This window comes from Zootoca vivipara, chromosome 4, assembly GCF_963506605.1.
Source record: "Zootoca vivipara chromosome 4, rZooViv1.1, whole genome shotgun sequence".
Classification (NCBI taxonomy): domain Eukaryota; kingdom Metazoa; phylum Chordata; class Lepidosauria; order Squamata; family Lacertidae; genus Zootoca; species Zootoca vivipara.
The window spans coordinates 93,311,942-93,336,494 of NC_083279.1; the positions used below are offsets into that span (position 1 = coordinate 93,311,942).

General features: G+C 45.5%; 1 protein-coding gene across 1 annotated transcript in view; it reads left to right on the forward strand.

Moving 5' to 3' along the window:
• The window catches only part of TENM4 (teneurin transmembrane protein 4), a 1,459,233-nt gene that overhangs the window by 1,250,656 nt on the left and 184,024 nt on the right, over positions 1-24,553 (forward strand). Inside the window, exon 13 of the mRNA XM_060274010.1 lies at positions 19,843-20,013. Coding sequence (XP_060129993.1) covers positions 19,843-20,013 — 171 coding nt within the window. The remainder of the gene's footprint in view (positions 1-19,842; positions 20,014-24,553) is intronic.

The following is a 24,553-nucleotide window of genomic DNA, read 5'->3' on the forward strand; positions in this document are numbered from 1 at the left end:
CTGACACGAACAAAACAAAAAGAGCCGCAAATAAAACTCGAAATAAATAGCAAAAACAGACAGACCTCGACATAACACTCAAATCGGAAGTGTGGCACTCAAAACGGAAGCATAACACTCAAAACGTAGCAAGTTCGGCTTCCAAAAACAGTTCACAAACCAGAACACTTACTTCCTGGTTTGCAGTGTTTGGGTTCCAAGTTGTTTGAGTGCCAAGGCATTTGAGAACCAAGATACCACTGTATTGCGTGTTCGATTCCTGTATATTCCTGCATTGCAGGGACCTGAACTAGATCCCTTTCAACTCTACAATTCAATGTTTCCAACAGCTTTCTGCATCATGCCAAAGGCCCATCTAGCCTAGGATTATGAGAGCTGTTACAGGTTTGGGGCTACATATCCAAATAACTCATTTTCTCCCTATAGTTTCCAATCCAAATTATTAAAAAAATCCGAACAGTAAGATCTGTCCAATTTAAATCCTCCCCCTCCAAAAAATAAAATAAAATGATTTTCTTCCATGTTTGGAATGCATACAGAACACAAAAAGTGGTGTGCATTCATATTATCAACAACAGAACACAACCGAAATTTGTTGTTGTTGTTTAGTCATTTAATTGTGTCCGACTCTTCGTGACCCCATGGACCATAGCACGCCAGGCACTCCTGTCTTCCACTGCCTCCCGCAGTTTGGTCAAACTCATGTTAGTCACTTCGAGAACACTGTCCAGCCATCTCGTCCTCTGTCGTCCCTTTCTCCTTGTGCCCTCAGTCTTTTCCAACATTTTCAAGGGAGTCTTCTCTTCTCATGAGGTGGCCAAAGTATTGGAGCCTCAGTTTCAGGATCTGTCCCTCCAGTGAGCACTCAGGGCTCATAGCTTCTCTGAGCTCATAGCTTCTCTGAGTTATTCAAGCCCCTTTGCCATGACAAGGCAGTGATCCATGAAGGAGCAACCAAAATTAATAAGCATTTATTTCACCCAGATAATTGGGGCAAGGGAAGGGACTATTATTTTTACCTGGTAACCCCCACCTCCTTGATGGTGACGCAACCCTTGTGCACTAACGACATGCAGATTTCGCTTCCGCTCACTGCCAGACCGTTCAGCCTAACGATCTCTCTGCTAATTCCGTCCTAGACTTCCACAATGCAACCCTTGTGAAGTGTCTCTGGGAACTTGAGCCCGACAGTGTTCCATGTCTAGATGAATAGACAGAAGGAGCATCTCAAGAGACGTACCAAAGGTGGCCATTGAAAAATATATATATTGTCTCGGGGGCACAGCTCTCTTAGGTACCCTGTTTCTCATATTTTAAGGCATCCCCATAAAATAAGCCATAGCAGGATTTTTAAGCATTCAAGGAATATAAGCCATACCCCGAAAATAAGACATAGTGATAGGAGCAGCAGCAATGCCGGCCATGGCAGGAGGAGGAGGAAAAAAATAAGACATCCCTTGAAAATAAGCCATAGTGTGTTTTTTTGAGGAAAAAATAAATATAAGACGTGTCTTATAATATGAGAAACACGGTATTTCCTCCCCTCGCCATGCGGATGGTGGGAAACCCCGGAGGCCTTCCTGGCTGCTTTCTAGCCTAATTAACACGCCTCCCTTCATTAAAGAACTTGCGCACTCTGGCTCCCATCTGTTGTGGGAGAATAAAGTGCTTGGAAGGTGGTTGAGCTGGAGGAGAATCTGTGCATCCGAAGGATTCCCTCCTCCAGACGAACTACCGCAGTCAATGTGCGAGGCTTTTTTTTTTGTTTTAAACCGGCTTTCTCTCTGGTTTAAACTTTTTTTTCCCCATCAAATCCACGTCGCTGTGCCAAGAGCCCAGTTAAAAGCAATACTGACTCAGCCACCCTTGAGCTGTTAAAAGCTGCACTTTAACTCTGGGAAGTGAGGAAACTACCTCCAACAAAACCAAGATGGGGAAATTGCTTCCAGTTCCACCCTGCCTCTCTCATCCTTTCCTCCTCTCGTTTCGACGGCTTCTTCAAGCCCGCTGCAAGGACTAAATATAACCCAAAAATAACGTTTTCTTTTGTTCTCTGAATCCGCAGTGCTGTTGGAGCCTGCTTGCTTTTGTTAGGGGAGAACTGTCCTTTTCCTTCTGGCTTCTAATTTTTTATTTTTTATTTTAAGAGGGGCTGATTTTGGGATCTTGCGTTATAGGTTTGGACAGCAGCCACAGATAGCTTTTTGTAGCCTTGGGACTGCAGAGACTAAAATGATTTAACGGCAGCTCTGAAAGTAAATGGCGTTGAAGATACAAGATCTTGCATTAGAGCCTTCCTTCTCGAGATCGATTCATTCCACCCACCCCCAAACTGGAGTGGAGAGCTAACCTGGGGAGGGAAAAAAAGGCTATAATGAATTGGTCCTTTTTCTGCTCCAAATCTAAGCAAGACCTCTAGCCTGACATTTGAAAGCACTGGAGTAAGGGAGATGTACGGTCCTATAGGAGCTGCTGGAAACGAGCATCTTTCTGTGCCACGGAATAATTGTTTTAAAAAATGTTAAGAGTGATCTTCCAGTTCAGCAAGCAGCCCAAAGCAAGGAGCGGCGCAGGTTTTAACTTTGAAAACAAACAAACCCCAAACTCAACAACCTTATGATACGGAAATGGCACGCAGGAGTGCCAAAGGGCAAAGCAGCCTTTCTTTTCATTTGCTTTTTGAGAGATTTCTTTCCTATGCAGTCTCGAGGGATCAGGTCAAGTTCTGCTCCGAGCAGCTTTGCACTTTCACGTTTCCACTTTGCCTTATATCTGTCAGGCACTGCAGAGCTTCAGCTGGGAAGCTGTGTAGGTCGAGCTCTATCTAGCTGCTTACTTAGAATCATAGAATCGTAGAGTTGGAAGAGACCACAAGGGCCATCCAGTCCAACCCCCTGCCGAGCAGGAAACACCATCAAAGCATTCTTGACATATGCCTGTCAAGCCTCTGCTTAAAGACCTCCAAAGAAGGATACTCCACCACACTCCTTGGCAGCAAATTCCACTGCCGAACAGCTCTTACTGTCAGGAAGTTCTTCCTAATGTTTAGGTGGAAGCTTCTTTCTTGTAGTTTGAATCCATTGTTCCGTGTCCGCTTCTCTGGAGCAGCAGAAAACAACCTTTCTCCCTCCTCTATATGACATCCTTTTATATATTTGAACGTGGCTATCATATCACCCCTTAACCTTCTCTTCTTCAGGCTAAACATACCCAGCTCCCTAAGCCGTTCCTCATAAGGCATCGTTTCCAGGCCTTTGACCATTTTCGTTGCCCTCTTCTGGACACGTTCCAGCTTGTCAGTATCCTTCTTGAACTGTGGTGCCCAGAACTGGACACAGTACTCCAGGTGAGTACTGACCAGAGCAGAATACAGTGGTACTATTACTTCCCTTGATCTAGATGCTATACTCCTATTGATGCAGCCCAAAATTGCATTGGCTTTTTTAGCTGCTGCATCACGCTGCTGACTCATGTCAAGTTTGTGGTCTACCAAGACTCCTAGATCCTTTTCACATGTACTGCTCTCAAGCTTGCAGCACAACTGCAATGGCCGGCTGGAAAAGTCAACCACAGGCAGTTCAAGAGGGGCTGATAGCTCCGCAGACCAGAATCCTACCCTGTGAACCAAAGATTGCCCACCCCGTGCCCGTGCCTTCTCTTTAGCTGCATAATACGCTTCGTTCCACAAGTTGGCGTTGCCCGCCTGACACCTTCCAGTTGTTGGAAGTACAACTCCCAGAACAGGCTAGGGCTGATGGGAGATGTAGCTTGGCAACATCTGGAGGGCATCAAGTCAGCAAAAGCTGCGCTAGATTATCCCTCAGTCATGTTCGCTCCAGCCCTCAGGCCCAGACACTTGGGTGTCTCTCCATTTGTCATGGGCTTGGGCCTGCTGATGTTCCATCTTGAAGTTAGCATGCAATGTGAGATGTGACACTTAAGCGATTTTGGGTGGCTCCACCAACGGGCCGTGAAGTTACCTTGTGGCGCCAGGGTTCTTGCTCCCCAACAGGACTGGAGGATCTGTGCGCCTCCAGATGTTTCTGAACTACAACTCCCATCATTGCCAACCATTGGCCGTGGCCGCTCAGGCTGGTGGCAGTTGGGAGTCCCATGGCAGCTCAAGGGGCATTGGTTCCCCAGCCCTCCTCTACAGGATTGGTAGAAATTGGCTGTCTGAGTGAGAAGATCGTGCTTGGACCCTCCTGATGGCAGGTTTTGGGGTTGTTGTTTTAAGCCTCAGAGGTAAGATACAATTATGAGATGCCGTGGAGCATGGCTTTGTGCTGTGGAGAAGCCACACAGAGCCATAATATTGGTCAAGAGAGCAGAGCACCTCTTCCAGCAACACTTATAAGCATATTTTAATTTTAATTTTAATGTATTTAATTTTGTTCTTAAGTTGTATTTTAATCAGTTGTTTTATATCTAGTGTTAGCCGCCCTGAGCCTGGCCTTGGCTGGGGAGGGCGGGGTATAAATAAAAATTATTATTATTATTATTATTATTATTATTATTATTATTATTATTATTATTATTTTAGAGAACATGTCACCTCTATTCTCTCTGAAGCCTCATGTTTTGCAGTCCTATGATGATGGTGTCTCTCCAGGGCCAGTGAACAGCACATCTTCCTCTAATTCATTAACATTTTCCTCTTCATTATCTCGGGAAGCTTTTAATGTTTAATATACTATTGTATTTTAAGAGTCTGTTGGAAGCCGCCCAGAGTGGCTGGGGAAACCCAGCCAGATGGGCGGGGTATAAATAATAAATTATTATTATTATTATTATTATTATTATTATTATTATTATTATTACTACTACTACTACTACTACTACTATGGCGCTGTGGGTTAAACCACTGAGCCTAGGGCTTGCTGATCAGAAGGTCGGCGGTTCGAATCCCTGTGACGGGGTGAGCTCCTGTTGCTTGGTCCCAGCTCCTGCCAACCTAGCAGTTCGAAAGCACATCAAAAATGCAAGTAGATAAATAGGAACCGCTACAGCGGGAAGATAAACGGCATTTCCATGTGCTGCTCTGGTTTGCCAGAAGCGGCTTTGTCATGCTAGCCACATGACCATGGAAGCTATACGCCGGCTCCCTTGGCCAATAATGCGAGATGAGCGCGCAACCCCAGAGTCGGTCACGACTAGACCTAATGGTCAGGGGTCCCTTTACCTTTACCCTTTATGGCAGCTGGAGCAAATGTTCCATTTGTTCAACCAGTTGGCCTGCCCTAGGGAAGAGGGATATAAAGCATGAATGGATCCAACAATGGGGTTTTGTTTTCTGTGTATGTGTGTATGTGTGTGTAGTTGTTTTTTAAAGGTAACCTCAGGAGGCCAAAAGTAACCTCAAGAGGCCTCCGCCCTTCTTGCACACTTCTGACTGTCCACTTTGGGAAATACAGTGCAATATTGGACAGCCTTCAGTTGCAGATCACCGACCCTCTTGGCCCTGAGAGGCATTGTGAAATACACTTTTCTTTCAGTCTAGCCTACTTCACAGGGAAGATAAGCGGAAGCCTATTGGAAGCAGAACAGCTTGCAACTGGGGTAAATAAATGAAAAACCCAAACCCGTTCTGGAGTGCAAGAACTTGGGTCCATCTCGATTCTCCTTTCCCAGTCCTGCGTCTTACCACAGTGAGGATGGAAGTGGAGGATTTGAAGAGTTGAACGGAAAGGCGCTCCTATCCTGAGGACCTTTCCTAGATAGGCCAGTTGGTTAGAGCGTGGTGCTGATAAGACCAAGGTCGCAGGTTCGATCCCTGTATGGGACAGTGGCATATTCCCACACTGCAGGGGGTTGGACTAGATCAAGGGGGGTGGTACCCGGTAGTAGCCTCGGGTGCAATTTGGGGGACATTTGAAGCATAAAGAAAGAAAAGAAGTTTTTTTTGGGGGGGACACGTTCGTACACGTAGATTATTGTACAGTCATACCTCGGTTTAAGTACGCCTCGGTTTGAGTACTTTCAGTTTAAGTACTCCGTGGACCTGTCTGGAACGGATTAATCCACTTTCCATTACTTTCAATGGGAAAGTTCGCTTCAGGTTAAGTGCAGTGGTACCTCGGTTTACAACACAATTGGTTCCGGAAGTCTGTACTTAACCTGAAGCGTACTTAACGGATTAATCCACTTTCCATTACTTTCAATGGGAAAGTTCGCTTTAGTTTATGAACGCTTCAGTTTATGAACAGACTTCCGGAACCAATTACACCAGGCATCCCCAAACTCCGGCCCTCCAGATGTTTTGGCCTACAACTCCCATGATCCCTAGCTAACAGGACCAGTGGTTGGGGAAGATGGGAATTGTAGTCCAGAACATCTGGAGGGCCGAAGTTTGGGGATGCCTGAATTACACCCATGCTTCGGGTTAAGTACGCTTCAGGTTGAGTACTCCGCGGACCGTCTGGAACAGATTAATCCACTTTCCATTACTTTCAATGGGAAAGTTCACTTCAGTTTATGAACGCTTCAGTTTATGAACAGACTTCCAGAACCAATTGTGTCCATAAACCGAGGTACCACTGTATTTTAATGTTCTATTGGAAGCCGCCCAGAGTGGCTGGGGAAACCCAGCCAGATGGGCGGGGTATAAATAATTAATATATTATTATTATTAGTGTTTCATCTGTTGTGTAATGACGTTTACCGCCAGGTCAGGCACCGTTGTGGGACAGCAAGAATGCCTCCCCTGGATTTGGCAGTCGTGCTCAAACTGAGGGGTTTTCCTGGGCTTGGGTAGACCGTTTCAGCTTCATCCTGCCTTTCAGCTTGCCTGCCTTTTTGGCTAATGGCGGGGGGGGGGGCGCCAGCCCTGCCCCTGGGGCAGATCGAACGGAGATGGCAGGCTTCACTCTGGTCTGTCCCCTGGGAGCTGCATCTTTCTGTTCGTTTGCTTAAAGAAGGTAGATTTCCAGGAGGCGCTGAGTAATACTAATTTTTATTTTCCTGAAAAGCGGCCGGTAGGCCAAATAAGTTTGGGAACCTCTGGACTAGATGATCCTCAGGGTCTCTTCCACCTCTGTGATCATGGTGCGTGGATGTGATGGAGCTGGTTGTTTCTGCTTCGGTTTTGCTCTGAACGCTCTGCCCCTAGTCTTAAATTCGCTTGTCATGAGGGATTTGTTTTAACAGTCATTATAAATCCCTAGTTGTAAAAGTCCCTACTGACACTGATGATTGGGCTGCCGTGGTCTTTTAACAAGCGTAGCACAGATGCTCAGACTTACCCTTCATTCCTCAGCTTTCTTCAGCCTTTGCCCACAAGTACTGAAAATGGAATCGTGGCCGGGAAAGGGGTGTCTGTGTGTGTGCTACAGATCTTAATAACTTCTGAAAGGAGGTCTCCTCAAGTCCCAGTCTTTATTTCATGCTAATTACCATGAAATAGTGTATTTTAATTGCAACTAAATGCAGACACAGAGGGAGCGGGATGAACGAGAGGGAGGGAGGGACTTTCCCCATAATGGCTGCCTTTCACTGTTTTCAAATACCACGCATTTGTGTGGGGCAATCCAGTCATAATAATGGCCCTCAGATTGAGTTGTCTGAGACAGCGCGTGAGGGTGGGCCGCGTTGTTGAATTAAAACTCTGCCATCTTCTTTTCAATCTCCTGTTTCCATTACAAAGACATGCCTGGAGACGGCGACACTGTTGAAATGCAATGTAGTCTTCTGACACTCACGTCGGTGTCTGATTCTTTCCCCCCGTGTTTTTCTCGCGATTCTGTCACAACAATGGATTTATTGCATGAGAACACACTTGCCGTATGTGAAGTGTTCTTACTTGTAATAGCAAGCAACAGGCTGCTGTTGCTCACAGTTAAAAGAGGGGTTTTTTGCTCACCGCTAAGGGTAGGAATGGCTTATTGGTGTTTCGTAGCCTTTTTTTCAAAGCATTTTTAAAAAATGGATATTGTGCTACTTTATTATTTAAAATTGTTTTACTGAATTGTTTCATTGAATTATTTTATTTTTAAAGGCAAATTGCCCTTCTTGAACAGCTATTACTGTTTTGTTTTTTATTTCTTATACAAATATTTTATTGAGGTACATGGTCACTCAGTCCCACACGTACCTGTACATGCAAATATCTGGCTCATTTAAACCTGTATGGAACCTTGATTCTCAACAATGGTGGAGAATACATTTATTTCTCACCAATCCGTATGATTTGTAAAGTGAATTTTTGTATGAGTTAATATTTTCTTATCCCTTTGGAGCAACGCTGTATCTTTGTACTTTTGTCCTTCCAGGCTAGGATGCTTTACAGCTTATAGTGTTAGTTCTTTTCTTGCTTTTTGTTATCTCTGAACATTGTTGTGGTTAACAAATCAACATTTTTATTTTATTTTTTTAAAGCAAACAAATAACAACCAAAGTGAACAAACAGCGTTGCAACTGGGAAACGGAGAAAAATATTGACTCCTCCCTTTATGTTTTTGTTTTTATGATCGATAATCCCAAAAGTCAGATCAAAAGCCCTCGATCGGTGTTTTGGCTCACTCCAACCTCTCGCTCACCCACTCTTAACATACTTAAACAAATTGCAAGTTGGATCCAGTGAGACGGAGATTGTTACCTGCGGATAACTTGATAACTTACGTTAGCTAGCCCATGGTACAGATTTGTCTTGCAACTCAAGGATCTTTGCCCTGTGATAAATATGTGTGGTTGAACTTGCCACGGTGGTATTTTGGGGTCGGAGGGTGGGGGGGGGGAGGAAATTGGATTCTGCTATGGGGCAGCCCCAGTGCGAACAAGCCACCGCTTTCTCTGCCGCCTTCCTTTGGGGCTTGTCTGAGCCAGCTGCCGGGCTGTGTTAAATTTCATTATTGATAGGACTCTTAACGCTGATCTGTCCCATTCCCTCAGATTTATGCTATCCCGACTCCCTGTGCTGGATTTTTGCTCCTGTTCTCTGGAGGGGAGAAGGTCATTAATCCCACAGTGTCAGCTGCTTAATCAGCCCTCCCAGACTTGGGTCCATTTGTAACAATTTGCCAGGCCTTGTTTTTGCAGAAGAGAAAAGCGCCTCTCTTCCTTTCGGTCCGATCTCCCCCTCCCCGCTGTTTTCTTCACACTGTTCTTCATTTTTTTTAATAGAGGGTTTTTATATGACCGAAGCTCGTTTGGAGGAAGAGGAGAAGCGGGTTGGGATAAAGCATTCTTAAAGCTTCCTCTGTGCAAATAAAAATCTAAGTTGGTCTCGCTCACACCTTCCTAGCGGAATGAAGCGGTCCCCATTTTGGGAGCATCTATCTGCCTCAGTTCCACACACGCACATCCTCAGACTGTTTTCATCCCGAGAAGTTTCATTCTGTCTTAGTTGCTGAAAATTCCAGTCTGAGGACAGAAGAGGAATGCCCATTTCCCCGCTGTGCCTAAATAGTCTGCTCCACACCCTTCCTCCTTTCCTTTGTGGCGAATTTACTTCCACGCCAAATTTTCTCTCCAGCTCCTGTTGTTACCCTTCAGACCTGGCTCCCTGCCAGTCATTTCTGTGGTCTGCATTCTTCTCTCTCAATTCTCCCCGCTTTGCTTTTTCATCTCGCACCAATTGTGGGCCTTTCTTGGCCCACTTTCCTTAGCCGGTTTCATGTGAGCTACAGGTATCTCCCCATTTATGCAGGGGTTGCGTTCCAGGGGGCCCTGCGCATAACTGAAATCGCATAGAGGGGAGCACCCTCTAAAAATCCTCCAAACTCCCATTTCTTTCTGCTCTCCAGCTAGCTCGCTCTCCCGGTCTCTCCCCAGGCCAGACCCAAATATCTGGAGTTGAAGCTCTGAGCCGGCTAGAGGCTGGATGTGCAGGAAAATGGCACTTGTTGCTGCGCTACCCTAAGTATCAGCTGTTAGGCGGGGAGGCTAAGCAGCCGAAACAAAGCTATTCGGGGCTTCCTCTACCCTCACTGACATCCTCTTCAGGCTCTGGGGAGGGCTTCCTCGTGAGCCCCACGACTCTCCAGCTCTCTCCAGCCATTTCCAATTACATTAATTTGTTACTTCCTGGTGCCGGATGCATGCAAGTCGATCGCGTATTAGTGGGGGGTGGGATGCCTGCACTCCGGAGTTTCCTGCAGGAAGAGCAGGGCATAAATGTAATAAATATATCACCTTGATAAATGGGATGAGGTGGGCTCACCGAATGTGTCCTGGGGAATGAGCTGGAGGTGGCTGAATTAAGCATCGGAATCATGCTTCATCAATCAAGTGCCCTCCCCTAATAACAGGTTTTGTTAATGAGGTGGTTTGCATAAAGTTATACTGACCATAACAGACCAGCCCTATCCTTTAGCAATTACGACACAAGGTGGGAGGCTTCCTGTAAAAAAACCTGCTTGCCCTGGTTTCTCTAATTACAGCGAATACCCTGATGGGAAGATTCCTCTTTAATATACACAAATTAAAACTCCATTTAGAGGTGTGCTGGGACCAAGTGGTAATTGACTTTGATGGTGGAGAAACATGCCGCAATATAGATTAGGAAGTAATATGGTTCCCGTCGTAAAAAGGATCTAGATGGAAAAATATTATTTTACTAGGAAAGGCCCTTGTAGGATGCATAATACAAAATTTACTGGCGCCGATGGGGCCTGCGGTGAACCGTTCCGGTACAGTAAGATGGGCAAATGCTGCCATGTGTTGATAATGCCTGGTCTTTCGGCTTCCTGGCTTGCTGATGTTGTTTTTTTTTTAGCACAGGCCGAGGAAAGTAACTCTGTTCTTCATGTAAGACTTCCAGCCTTACTTTTCTGAGCTGGCTGACACGGTAGACATCTTGAACAGGACACCATAGATCTGGTGGGAGTTCAAGAGGCGGCAAAAAAATGATCAAGGCCCAAGGATCTTATCAGGAAAGGCTAGAACAGAGATGATGCATGGATTCTGATGATGATGATGATGATGATGATGATAACAGTAGTAGTAATATCCTGTCTATCCAGATTGGTTTCCCCAGCCACTCTGGGCGGCTTCCGACAAAATACAGTCGTACCTCGGGTTGAGTACGCTGCGGATTGCATACTTTCAGGTTGCGTACTCGCTGGACCCAGAAGTGTTTACTTCTGGGTTCCGCCGCGCGCATGCGCAGAAGCATTTTGCGCGCTTTGCGCGTGCGCAGAAACGCTCTGTCAGAGCTTTGCGCACTATTGCCGCTCGGGCTGAGTACTTTTTGGGGTGCAAATGGCACCCCAGAACGGATTGGGTACTCAACCCGAGGTACCACTGTACAAAAGGGAAACGGGAGGGGGAAAAATATCAAACATTAAAAACTTCCTGAAATAAAAGTTGACAAACTTTTGTGAAGCCCCAGACTCCCTTTAAAGCAGTTTTGATACCCACTGCAGTGTATTGTTCCATGCCAGTTAAAATCTTGTGATGGTTCTTTTATTTTTTATTTTTGACCAATAAATTTTTATTCATTTATACAGCAATACAACAACACGCTTATACAAATATACAACATAGATTCCATACCCTTTGACTTCCCTCCTCCCACCAAATGGTAAACTAATTCAATCTATTCTCGTATTGTCTAATTCTATTACATTCTCTGCGATGTAGGAGTTATGTCAAAACCGCTAGCGATTTCATACCTTTGTAATTGTCTTTGGCATAATCCACAAATTTACTCCATTCTAATTGAAATTTCTCATCTTCCTGATCCCGGACTCTATGGGTTAATCTGGCCATTTCCACTATCAAAGGAATCTCTTGCGTTTTCCATTTCTGGGCGATTAATGTTCTGGCAGCCACAGTGGCGTACAAAAAGAATCTTTGATCTGCTTTGGGGATTTCTGCCTTTTTTGGAAAGGTATATCTCAAGATTTTTTCCCCTAAAATCTGGTGATGGTTCAAGAAAACCCCTCGATCAGATGTGAGAGCACATTTCTCTGTATGCTTGTACATACATTTATAAAATTAAACCACTCGCCTTTTGTCCGACCCCTTGAGTCTCGTTTACTGTAATCTCTGGGTGGTTTGCACAGATCTCAATAGTCCCCGCTAAAGAGTTCTGTCCAAAGAAGTTCTTCAGTCTGTAATAGCTAAAACTTCAGATTTCTAGCTACCTATTCTATTGGTGCTGTCATTTAATGTGCATAAGGCTTAGTTGGTACAATCCCCAGAGCGCTTTAGCAATGCATTCTTCTTCGCAGGGAACTCTGGGAAGTGTAGTTCTCTGGGAGAATAGGGGGCCTCTAACAGAACTCAGCAGTGCCCTTCACAAACTACAGTTCCCTGAATTCTTTGGGAGAAACCATGAAAGCGGTGCAATACTGCTTTAAATGCCTGAATGTTTGTCTGTATCAGGCTTCCTCAACCTCAGCCCTCCAGATGTTTTGAGACTACAATTCCCAGCATCCCTGACCACTGGTCCTGCTAGCCAGGGGTCATGGGAGTTATAGGCCAAAAACATCTGGAGGGCCGAGGTTGAGGGAGCCTGGTCTATATGGAGGATGCTAACCTACTACTGTGGGGACGCGGCGGGTGGTGCTGTGGTCTAAACCACTAAGCCTAGGGCTTGCCAATTGGAAGGTCGGCGGTTCGAATCCCCACGACAGGGTGAGCTCCCATTGCTCGGTCCTAGCTCCTGCCTACCTAGCAGTTTGAAAGCACACCAAAAAGTGCAAGTAGATAAATATGTAGTGCTGTGGCAGGAAGGTAAACGGCGTTTCCGTGAGCTGCTCTGGTTCACCAGAAGCGGCTTTGTCATGTTAGCCACATGACCCAGAAAAACTGTCTTGAGGACAAATGTTGGCTCCCTCAGCCAGTAAAGCGAGATGAGCGCCGCAACCCCAGAGTCGTTTGTGACTGGACTTAACTGCCAGGGGTCCTTTACCTTTACCTTTTTAGCCTTCTACTGCGCAAAGGTAAAAAATAAAAAAATAAATCAGATTTTACTGGTTTGCTTCTGGACCTGCTTTCGGAAGGTTGCCCAGAAAGCTATGCAGCCCTCACTTCTGGAATATTTGTTTGTTTGTTTGTTTGTTTACATTTATATGCTGCCTTCCTCTCCCACCCCCACCCAAGGCTCAATGTAGTGTACATGGTTCTGCCCCACTTCATTAATTCCCCACAACAAGGCTAGGCTGAGAGGCGGCGACTGGCCCGAGGTCACCCAGTGAGCTTCATGGCTGAGTGGGGATTCAAACCCAGGTCTCCCAGGTCCATCGCTCTGTAACCACTCTGACAGAACAGGTGGTGAATAGACGGTGCAAGGAAAATGCCCCTTCTGGACATTATTCCCCTTATCCACCAGCAAAAAAATTCTTGACAGGCATATGTCAAGAATGCTTTGATGGTGTTTCCTGCTTGGCAGGGGGTTGGACTGGATGGCCCTTGTGGTCTCTTCCAACTCTATGATTCTATAAAAATAAAAGCAGGTAAACTTACCTGTAGCAACCTACCTGTTTTGCTGGCTGGTGCTGATGCTCTAGCTAGTGAAGGAGTGCTGACTTCCTTCAGCCAACGGGCTCTGTAAAGTATAAGGCATTTTTTTAAAAAAAAAGAAAAAAAGATGTGGGTTACAGACAAAGAGAGAGAGAGAGAGAGAGAGAGAGAGAGAGAGAGAGAGAGAGAGAGAGAGAGAGAGAGAGAGAGCTTGAGCTTATTTAAGAAAATTGCATTCACTGGAAGATTTGCCTCAATTAAAGATCAGTGGCTCAGGATTGAAGACTAAAATGTTGGCCTGGAGGACTTTGCCGCCCCCCCCCTCCAAATATTAAACAAGGAGTGGCACCATCAGGGGGACTTTTTTCCTGGATCCCTCTTTCAACACCAACTTAGAAATCAATTACTGTCTCCAGCCTTGGGGCTTTTACTCAGGCCTTAATTTAAAACGCTGTAATTGATCACTTTGGTTATTTATTGCATTTCCTTTGCCCAGCTCTAGCAAGTCAACAAGCTAATAAAAGGCCAGCAATGTGTGAGGTTCGGGGTTTTTTTTTTGCTTCTCTTTCTCTCTCTTTCCTTTAGCCCCACCCCTCCTTCTGTTATTTTTTTTCCTGCTGACTTCTGTGGATTTCTCCTTCCACATCCACCCCACCCCGAAAAGAAGCCTCTTACGCCTCGCTAAGCATGTCTTGGTATTTACTTCTCTCAGTGATCTATCAAAATCAGTGGCTTGTCTTGGCTAACTCCCTCACTCCATCAACCTGTCCTGAGAGGAGTCCATTTTGCTGGCCACCTTTGTCTTCTCTCATCACCACAAACACACACACACACACACACCGAAAGTCTCTTCATTCCTTTCCTTCTGGTGCCTTTCCACTCCCTTCTTCACTCTCTACAAACTTCTGCCTGCTTTCTTCAGTTCTTTCATAAGTCACTGTGGACAAAGCAAAGGCCTGCTTAGTCCCTTAAGCCCCATTTTGAACCTGCACAAATTGATAGGGGGGGGGCAACAAACCTGTCAGGATGCTAATTAAAATGCGTCCACACCCTTGCCTTCCAAGTCCCGGACTGCAGAATCCGGGACCGGCAGCCGTGTGACACCGGAAGTTGCGTCGACGTAACTTCTGGTGTCACTTTGCCCTTCTATGGGCACCAAAAATGGCCACCGCCGGCTTCAAAAGTAGCTTCTACGCATGTCAGGAAGTGCGTCGATGCAACTTCCAGTGTTGCTCTGCCCATCTATGGGCACCAAAAATGGCCACCACCGACACTGGAAGTAGTGTCTATGCACTTCCGGACATGCATAGATGCGACTTTTGAAGCCGGCGGCAGCCATTTTTGGTGCCCATAGAAGGGCAAATCAGAAGGAAGAAATAACGGAGAAAAACGGGAGACGAAGTGATACGGGGGACCACCGGGAAAAGGTAAGTAAAATCGGGGAAAACGGGGTACTTGGCAGCTATGGTCCACACCAGCAAATTTTCATCTGGGCATAATGTGTCACTTTTGGGGTACATACGTTCCCGCGCCCCTTATTCACATCATCTTCTTTTTTTGTGGCACTGCACTCCTAGAACAATATGTCGTTCGGGGACTTAAAACCTGGAACAGTACACTGCTTAGCAATATGAATTACAGAGGTGATATCTTAAAGGGCTATCAAATATCTTAAAGGGCTGTCTTCCCGTGGAAGAAGGAGGAAGCTCGCTCCGAAGCGTAGGACCCAAAACAAGGGATTCAGATTACAAGAAAGGAGATCCCGGCTAAACATCTGGAAGAGCTTTCTGATGGTCAAAGCCAGGCATCCCCAAACCTCAGCCCTCCAGATGTTTTGGACTACAATTCCCATCATCCCTGACCACTGGTCCTGTTAGCTGGGGATCATGGGAGTTGTAGGCCAAAACATCTGGAGGGCCGCAGTTTGGGAATGCCTGGTCAAAGCTGTCTAACCATGGAATGGGCTCCCTCAGAATATGGCGGACTCCTTGGAGGTTTTTAAGCAGAGGTTGGAAGGCCACTTGTCCAAAAAGTTATTTAGCTCTGATTCCTGCATTGCATAGAACTTCGGGTGCCTTCCAATTCTATGATTCTGTGGAGAAACAGAGAGAAAATGGCATAACCACCATACAACCCTACCCTAGACTTTGAAATAGGGGGGGCGCGGGTGGCACTGTGGTCTGAACCACTGAGCCTCTTGGGCTTGGGAATCTCAGTGTTTCGAATCTCCGCAATGGGGTGAGCTCCCATTGCTCTCTCCCAGCTCTTGCCAACCTAGCAGTCTGAAAGCACGCCAGTGCAAGTAGCTAAATAGATACCGCTCCGTCGGGAAGGTAAATGGCATTTCCATGCACTCTGGCACTTGTCACGGTGCCCCGTTGTGCCAGAAGCGGTTTAGTCCTGCTGGCCACATGACCCGGAAAGCTGTCTGTGGACAAACGCTGGCTCCATCAGCCTGAAAGTGAGATGAGCGCCACAATCCCATAGTCGCCTTTCACTGGACTTAACCGTCCAGGAGTCCTTTACCTTCTTTTACCTAGACTTTGAAATGTATATTTTGTGATCAAATGCCTATTTGAATACAAATTTCCATGTCCATTTATTTAAAAACTAAACCATAGATTAAACCAATTATAGGACTTAGTGGACCTCTAAGTGAATAAGCATGCAGAATTGGTATGGGCCAAACTACCAGATTCGTCTGAATCTTTGTCCCAAATTTCAATAGAACGGGAAGTAGCTGTAGGGAAGAGAAAGAGGCCAAGCAAACAGAGATCAAGGGACCTTATAGTACAAGAAGTGACCATGTGAGAATCTGGTATCATTAAAAGCTAATGAGCCTGCCCTCAAAATGAAATGCAAGAACTTAATTACTAAGGGGGAAGATGACCAGCAATGGCGTTTCATCAGCAGTAACCAGAGGCACAACTTATTAACTCAGCCCCATAAAGGACTTAATATGTGTAGATTGCAATAATATTCGCAGCTACACAGCGTCTTCCCCCCCACCCCACCCTCCACCATGAGTTTGCAGTTGTGGCGCTCCACATCAATATAAATACAGTTTGAATCACGCTCAACTTCTACTTTAATACCCTTGGTGCATTGGCTGCCAAAAAAGAGCTTTAAGAGAAAACGAAACAATAAAATACTTTCAATTAACTGGGAGCGGTGTAGCTAAAACACAACAAAAGTGTGTGCATTCAGAGGTGTTAAGTGCTGTAGAAAACGGCTGTTTTTAACCGGCGCTCTTTGAGTGGGCGGGAAGCCTTCAATGTGGCTGAAAATGCATTGAATGTTGCATGAGATGAGAAATATTGTTAAGAAGGTGTTTGTGCTTTGAGCCCCTTTCTTTCCATCTTGCTGAGTAGACCAGCGGCTGAGGAAACGTCTCTGAATGGTCCAGACAGAGCCTTCCGGAACCCTGACCCCTCTCTTTCTAATACTTCCATTTGGCTTTTAAGAGCTCTTAGTGCTTCAAAGTATATATTTCCTCTCTCTCTCTCTCGTTTTTAAAAAATACGTATATATTTCTCCCACAGTTCTTTCACTTATTTTATGCTACACAGAGGAAGATATAGGTTAGACATTAAGAGCTACTAAACGGTAAAGGCAATTCAGTGATGGAATAAGTGTTTGGGATAAATCTTTCATTGGCCTGCCTTAGAAGTTTGAAAGCTTTTTGCGTGACATAAGTTTTGAAGACTTCCTGGTGACCCGACTCTTTCCCACAGCTCAGATGAATTTTGTCCTGTATAGTAACTTTCAAGGACTATCAAAAAGATTAATTGCCGTTTTTGTAACAAACACCCCTTATCATGGCAAAACGAGAGTTGTGTACATAGTCAGCTTACTTAGAGCTAGTTTATATGTCGATATGGGACAACCGCCTTTGATCTTTTCCAGCAGGGCTTTTAAAATAAAACAAAATAATAGCTACTTAGGAAGCTTTCCCGTAGCTGCTTGAGACATCTGAATTAATACCAGTCGTTGATGGAGCAAGCCATGGTTTTGATATGAGTTTGCAAACCACAGCTAGTACCTATAGTTTGGCATGTTACCTAAATCGACAAACCATAGCTAGTGCTTATTTTCATTGCTGGAGGCTTTATTAAGAACAGGGAAGGTCAAATTCTGGAGTTGAGAGCTCAAAGAACACACTGAAGGAGATAAGCAGCTCTTAACCATGATTTACCTGGCTTCTAAATGATGAGTTGGACAAACCATGGCTTGGCATGGTATCTGATCCATTGAGAGATTTGGGGATTTTTTATTAGATGTGAATTTGTAAACTACGGCTAGTACCTACCTGTAGTTTGGCATGATATCTAAATCGACAAATCATAGTTGCAGTGCTTGTTTTCATTGCTTCTAAATGATGAGTTGGAGAAACCATGGCTTGGCATGGTATCTGATCCATTGAGAGATTTGGGGATTTGTTATTAGAGACTGGCAGCTAAAAGCACTCGCCCAGTTAGTTCCAAGCTTGTTTTTCTTTGTTATGAGAGTTCAGGAACCTCGGATTCCGCTTGTGCGACAAGTTTGCATCTTTGACCTTCTCCCCTACGCTCAGCGCTAAGCTGCCTTCTGGAACGCTTGACAAATTCTGGCATGGTTTTATAAACAAGACGGCAATGTTGGGGAGCCGGTCTCTTTCCGTTTTCCTGCTCTTAATTACGTTGGGTGGACTTGATGCTGATGCCACTGGACACTTTCCTGGAGGATGTGCCGGGCACTTTTGTGGGGTGGGGTGGGTGCGTGTGCCCCTTTAATCGGGAAATGTCATTTTGAGAGTGGGGGACAGCGAATCTGAGAACTGCAGAAAGCCCAAAGGGAAATTTGGATCGTGATTAAATATGAAATGTTTATGTTGGGGAGGAGAGAGAAAGGATACAGGAAGCTGTTTTGGCTTTCCTCTTTGCTTTCAGGAGGCGATGGCTAATCATATAAACATGCCCTGTTCTATATACCATGCCAGTGCACCGCTCTGTTATTGCTGTTTTTAAAAATGGAGCCACCACATTCCTTGGATTTTAGGTGCGTCCTAATCTGTGGAGTTGATCCTTCCGCTGTTTTGACTTTTCATGATGCACATAGATGAGCAAACAGTGCATTCTAGCATCAAACAAATTTCTGCTTCACTTTTCCAACCTACCCAATGCAGCCTTTGACCTGATTAGGAGAACGCTGGCGTTGCATCAAGGCATAAGACAGGCATCCCCAAACTTCGGCCCTCCAGATGTTTTGGCCTACAACTCCCATGATCCCTAGCTAACAGGACCAGTGGTTGGGGAAGATGGGAATTGTAGTCCAAAACATCTGGAGGGCCGAAGTTTGGGGATGCCTGGCATAAGATCTGCTCTGTTCTCTTTTGCTCTTCTTGTGTACAGTGGAAAGAGAAACAAAAGGAGAAACAGTTCCTATGCCATTGGATGCCGGCCTCCTTTGCGGATTGGTTTTGTGCAGCGTTCTCCATTCAGCTTCACCTCAAAGAAATCAGTTTGAGTGTGATTTGGATTGAGCCCCAATTCTTTTCCCTGTGGAATTATATCTCTACCCAACTTTTCAGCTCCCGGCTTCAACCAAGATCGTTGCAACATGGTCCCAATCTGAGCTGGCAGGTGTGGGAACTCTTCCTTGTCAGACATTCCTAGGTTGTTTAAAAATGTCTGCCCCCCTCAGCTGAGTTCTGAAACTGGAAGCAATTCCAGATGGGGGTGAAAGATGCCCATGGGGTATTTGCACAAGATAATCAGTGGGCATGGAAGCACCCCTGTCTAACACCCACAGATTTTCAATTCCATGCCCCACATCCATGTTTATCTCAGAAAACATTGAGGGTTTGGGAACACGTATTTGCCAAGATAAAAATGTTCTGCTCTCACACCCAGCCTCTGGAAAAATTCAAGACCAAACGGCCTCTCTATTCGAACCTGTGAAGGGTACTTAGCTCAGATTTCCATGTATTTCCAGGGCAAGAGATCTGTGGAGCTTGGAATAGTCACTGATAATACCTACATGTGCTTGGCTGTCCTGATACGGCCAATGGATCATATACTCAAGAACCCACAGTCACCAGTGGGTGGGATACGGATGGACAACCTGTAGCCTCCCAGGTGTTGCTAGACTCCAACACCCAGCCAAGCCCAACCAGCCATGTCCAGTGACATGGGATGATGGGAGTTGTAGCCAAGCAACCTCCGGAGGACCAGGGGCTCTCCATCCCTACTAGGCCCAAGCCATTGTGATCTTCGTAGGCCCAAAGCAGTGCAGAAGCCAGTGCTGATGTTGGAGCCCCGGGGGTCAAACCGAGAGGAGCGGTGAACACGCTACTCGGGCGCAGTCTTTGTATTTCAAGATTGTCCTCGGCAGAGAAGCAACAACACCCCCACCCCACCCCACACGCAAAAAGATGACTTTTCTCGTTGCTCACCACAGCCATGCACCTGTTTGGCCTAAACTGGCACCTGCAGCCGATGGAAGGGCAGATGTTTGAGATGACGGAAGACACGGCCAGCAGTTGGCCAGTGCCAACGGACGTCTCCTTATATTCCTCAGGGGGCACGGGGTTAGAGGTACCTGACAGGAAAGGCAAAGGAGCCGGCGAAGGTACGGTTGGTGTGTTATCCTTGTTGTCACTCCTCTGTCTGCCTCTGAATTCCAGGCATCCATCCTCATAACTCCATAACCTTCTCCTCCTAGAATCAGTAGTTGCCCATCTATGTTTCCATCTGTCCCTCGCTCAGGATTGCCTACAAGTCCTGAAGTGTGCATTGCCGCATGGTGATTTACCCAGAGCCATTCATAAAGGGAATTGGGAAGAATCCATACGCATTGCGGGCAAGGGGCGGGGGGCACAACATTTCTTCACCAAAATCCTCCTGTCTTCCATTTCCTCTCACCAGAAATGTTTTTTTTTTGCTGATCTCAAATGTTGTTTCAACGCTGTTCTTTTTACAGGGCTACCGAATGCTGATAAAAAAAACCCCCTTTCCTTTAATCAGCTTGTTGGCAAACTTGGCACGGGGTTGATGCCACGGGGTGCCGTGCCTTAAAATGAATTAAGAATCGCTGGAGCCACAGACATCAATTGGCAGTCCTCAAACCACTTATTGAATAAGCCCATTTTGGAAGTCAGTAGGGTAATTAGCGAACCGCCCTGAGATCTAGGGATGAAGGGCAGTGTACAAATTTAATTAATAGTAATAGCTGGAATCAAATTCGCAACATACCTCAACTTTGACCTGAGTAACAAACAGCCCAATTTTCCTATCAAAATGGAGATGATGAAGAAATTTGGGTGTCCCTATTCAGTCATGTTACCCAAAGCCAAGATTTCCTACTGGAGCCCTACATATTCACTTAAATTTAATATTCAGAATTAAATATTAGAATGTCAGGGGTCAAAATTAGATATTGGCACTCCACCTAGTAATTTTGGATACTGTGGTACCTTGACTTATGAATGACTCAACTTACGAATGTTCGATAGGATTTTTTAGACTTACGAATTTTTTTAAAAAAAATTCCCCATTGGCTTCGACTTACAAATTTTTCGACTTACGAAGGTCCGTTCGGAACGGATTAAATCCGTAAGTCGAGGTACCACTGTACTAAAAAAATAACCCAGTTCACAATACACCGTTTCTCCCACCTAACTTCCCTTTAAAGAAAATCCCACAAGGTACAAAATTCAGATACCCTTACCCTTCGGTCAGTGAACTTATCCCCAGCATAGTTAACTTTATCATTGCAATTTATCACCCTTGTCCTAAATATTTTATTGAGAAGCAAGTATGAGTCATTATTTACTTCTAAGTGAGCATGCTTAGGGATGCCAGTTTAAAATCTGGAAGTTGTCCATTTCTCTTCTCAATTGTCCTATGGAGGGTCCATGTCTTGTACGTGGCTTTCTGGCTTCTTGCAAGACGCCAAGAGGAATTAGTACTTGCTGGAATTAGTAAGCTGCAGCTGTTCAGGCCTATGCAAGACCAGCCTTTGCTCTGGGGGGGGGGAGAAACATTTGACAGCTTGACAACCTATGAGATAACATCTAATGAGGAATCCATGGCAGAAATACCTGCAAAAGGTGAAGTTCTGACTCTTTCCAAAGAGCAATCATTAACCACTTCAGTGGTGAGTCAGAATTTGGCTCCAGGTATGGAATGGGCAGGTTTTTTGTCCCTTCAAAAATGAAGGGTGCCTGCTGATGTAACCAATGTGTCTGAAGCCAAATTTGAGTTAATTCAAACTTTCCCACTTGTGATTCACGTTCCAAGCCCCGAGTCACCTTTCTTTTTCACCCATGAGCATTGCCCCTTCCAAGATCTGCTCCTGGTAATCACTGACATTTGAAGTCCACTCTACCATGTTTTTGGATGTTCTTAATGATGTGGTGTACTATATATATATATATATATATATATATATATATATATATATATATATATATATATATATATATAGAATAAAGAATGGCCACTATATATGAACAAGCAAAAAGGAAACATAGAAAACATAGCAGTAATAGTCATAGTTGGGGGAGGGAGCCTGTTATGGCGACAGGAGATTGCAAGAGTTGTGTTGACACAGGATTAAAAGGTTAGAGGCCAGGCTGGCTTTCCTGAACATTTAAACTTGGGTAGCACTGCTGTATTGGGACCCAGGTGGCGCTGTGGTTAAACCACTGAGCCTAGGGCTTGCTGATCAGAAGGTCGGCAGTTCAAATCCCTGTGACAGGGTGAGCTCCCGTTGCTTGGTCCCTGCTCCTGCCAACTTAGCAGTTCGAAAGCACGTCGAAGTGCAAGTAGATAAATAGGTACCGCTCCGGTCGGAAGGTAAATGGCATTTCCATGCACTGCTCTGGTTTGCCAGAAGTGGCTTTGTCATGCTGGCCACATGACCTGGAAGCTATACGCCGGCTCTCTTGGCCAATAATGCGAGATGAGCGCCGCAACCCCAGAGTCGGTCACGACTGGACCTAATGGTCAGGGGTCCCTTTACCTTTACCTTTAGCACTGCTGTAAGGTATTCTGTGAAATTATATTATAATTGGTTGAAGTATTTTCTGGAATTCGTCATCCTGGTAGAAATGGAAACCTGGACTGATGTGCTCCCCAAACTCAGACAGGAGGATTTTATGGTCAGCTATTTGGGGGGGGGGAAGCTATGTAAAAGTCCAGAAGAATTAGCACAGTTACACTTCCCCATCCAAGGACAATGGCCTGGTTCATACATCATGCTAAGGTAAACCATGGTCTAGCACAGGCATCCCCAAACTGCGGCCCTCCAGATGTTTTGGCCTACAACTCCCATGATCCCTAGCTAACAGGACCAGTGGTCAGGGATGATGGGAATTGTAGGCCAAAACATCTGGAGGGCTGAAGTTTGGGGATGCCTGGTCTAGCAGAACTGCACAAATGTGGAGTAGAGCTCACAGTTACATTCTTACTCTGTGGTTCAATTTGCTGCATGCTGAATGAAGTCAAGCTTTGGCATAGCATGCTGGTCTGAGGCTGAGTTTGCAATTAATCACAAGTTTCCAAACTTAACCAGAAGCTACAGCTTGTTTCCATGGTCCTGATGGCTAAACCACAGCTACCTTCCGCAAACCAGACCATTTGGTCCATTGCCAAAAGAGAAAGCATATTGAAAAGTATCCAGACAGCTGGTGCCGTTGAAGAGTTGCATAGCCACTGCTCGCCCTGGCATCTTGCCCCCAAAGGGAAGACTACTTGTGACTACCCGGAGAGAGTTTCTTTGGGAGTTATCGCCTGCTCGCCTCCATCAGGGCAGCTGAAACCACCCCTTCTTGTATTGATTGCTTCCTCTATCCAGCAATCCTCTATCTCCTGCTAGATGCCAAATAAACCAAGGGGTGCAAGCAATCAAGTGGTAGGAAGAACCCTGCATTTACCCTGTCCTGGAGCCTCAAAAACTCAGCCAACAAAAATAGACAAGAGGAGAGAGAGAGAGACCATGGGACTCTTAATCTCAGTGTTGTGGGTTCAAGCCCCACGTTGGGTTCGGCTAGATGACCCTCGGGGTCCCTTCCAGCTTTGCAATCCTGTTTCTATGGTGCTCAAGTTGAGGCGGGTGCACGTGCTCTGAATTAATTCATATTATGGGCTTGATTTGATTGAGGAGGCACAGGCAGAACAGAGACTCAGACACACAGGGAACAAACTCCTCTGTGGATGAAGGCTTTTGTATTCTGAAGTATTTGAAATAGCAACCTTTTGGGGGAGCTAAGAGTGGAATGTTCCCCTAGTTTTACTTCAGGTGGGTGGGAAGGAGGAACCTCCAAGTGACTAGCCCGTTGCCCGTATCCTCAGTCAAGCCACAACTACAAATCTGAAAATCACACCTGCCAGCTGCATTTCCACACGTACGGCAACGCCACACAGTTGTTTAAAATGAAGTCACATCCAGCCTGATGTGTCCACAGGGGGAGTTTAGGCTGACTTGATAACAGATGGAATCACTTAACGTTCTAAGTAGACTTTTACTGTCTAGAATAGTAAAAAAAACCTATTTTATTTTATGGCTGCAAGAATGTGCTACCAATCATGATCTTGCCACTAAACATGCATTGTCAGGGAATTCGGCTATGTAAAAAGGTGGTGGATGGAGGAGGTATTTTAATTCCTTTTTCCCAGAACGATGCTTACTCTTCCCCCCACCTCAACAAAGGAAAGAAGACCGAGATCCCCACAAACGTGGCGTGAGTTCCGATGATTAGTTTAGTTTATCTTCCTGAGAGCTCCATTTACTTTATTTTATTTTCCCGTTTAGCGTAGTGCTCTGTGCAAGTGGCCTCTTGAAATTCTACCTCCCCTGTTTGCCAAGAGGGAAATCGAGTGGGCCATTTGACCAGGGGGAGGATCTGCAAAGTGGCCTTTTTTTCTAAAGGGGCGAGGAGGAAAACCTCACAAATTTTAATCGGAAAAGAAAATTGAATCGGCGAGCTCACTGGAAGTGTCTGGTGAAAGGGGGAGGGGTGTAACTGGGCAGACTGGGGTGTTTCAAAGTGCCTCTGGTCAGGTGGAAGGAGAGTCTAGCTGAGAGAGAAAGAAACAAGGAGGAGAGTGGGCAGTTCTGTCTCGCGTTTCCCCCAAGAGAAATGCGCAGAAGACAGCACGGCTTATGA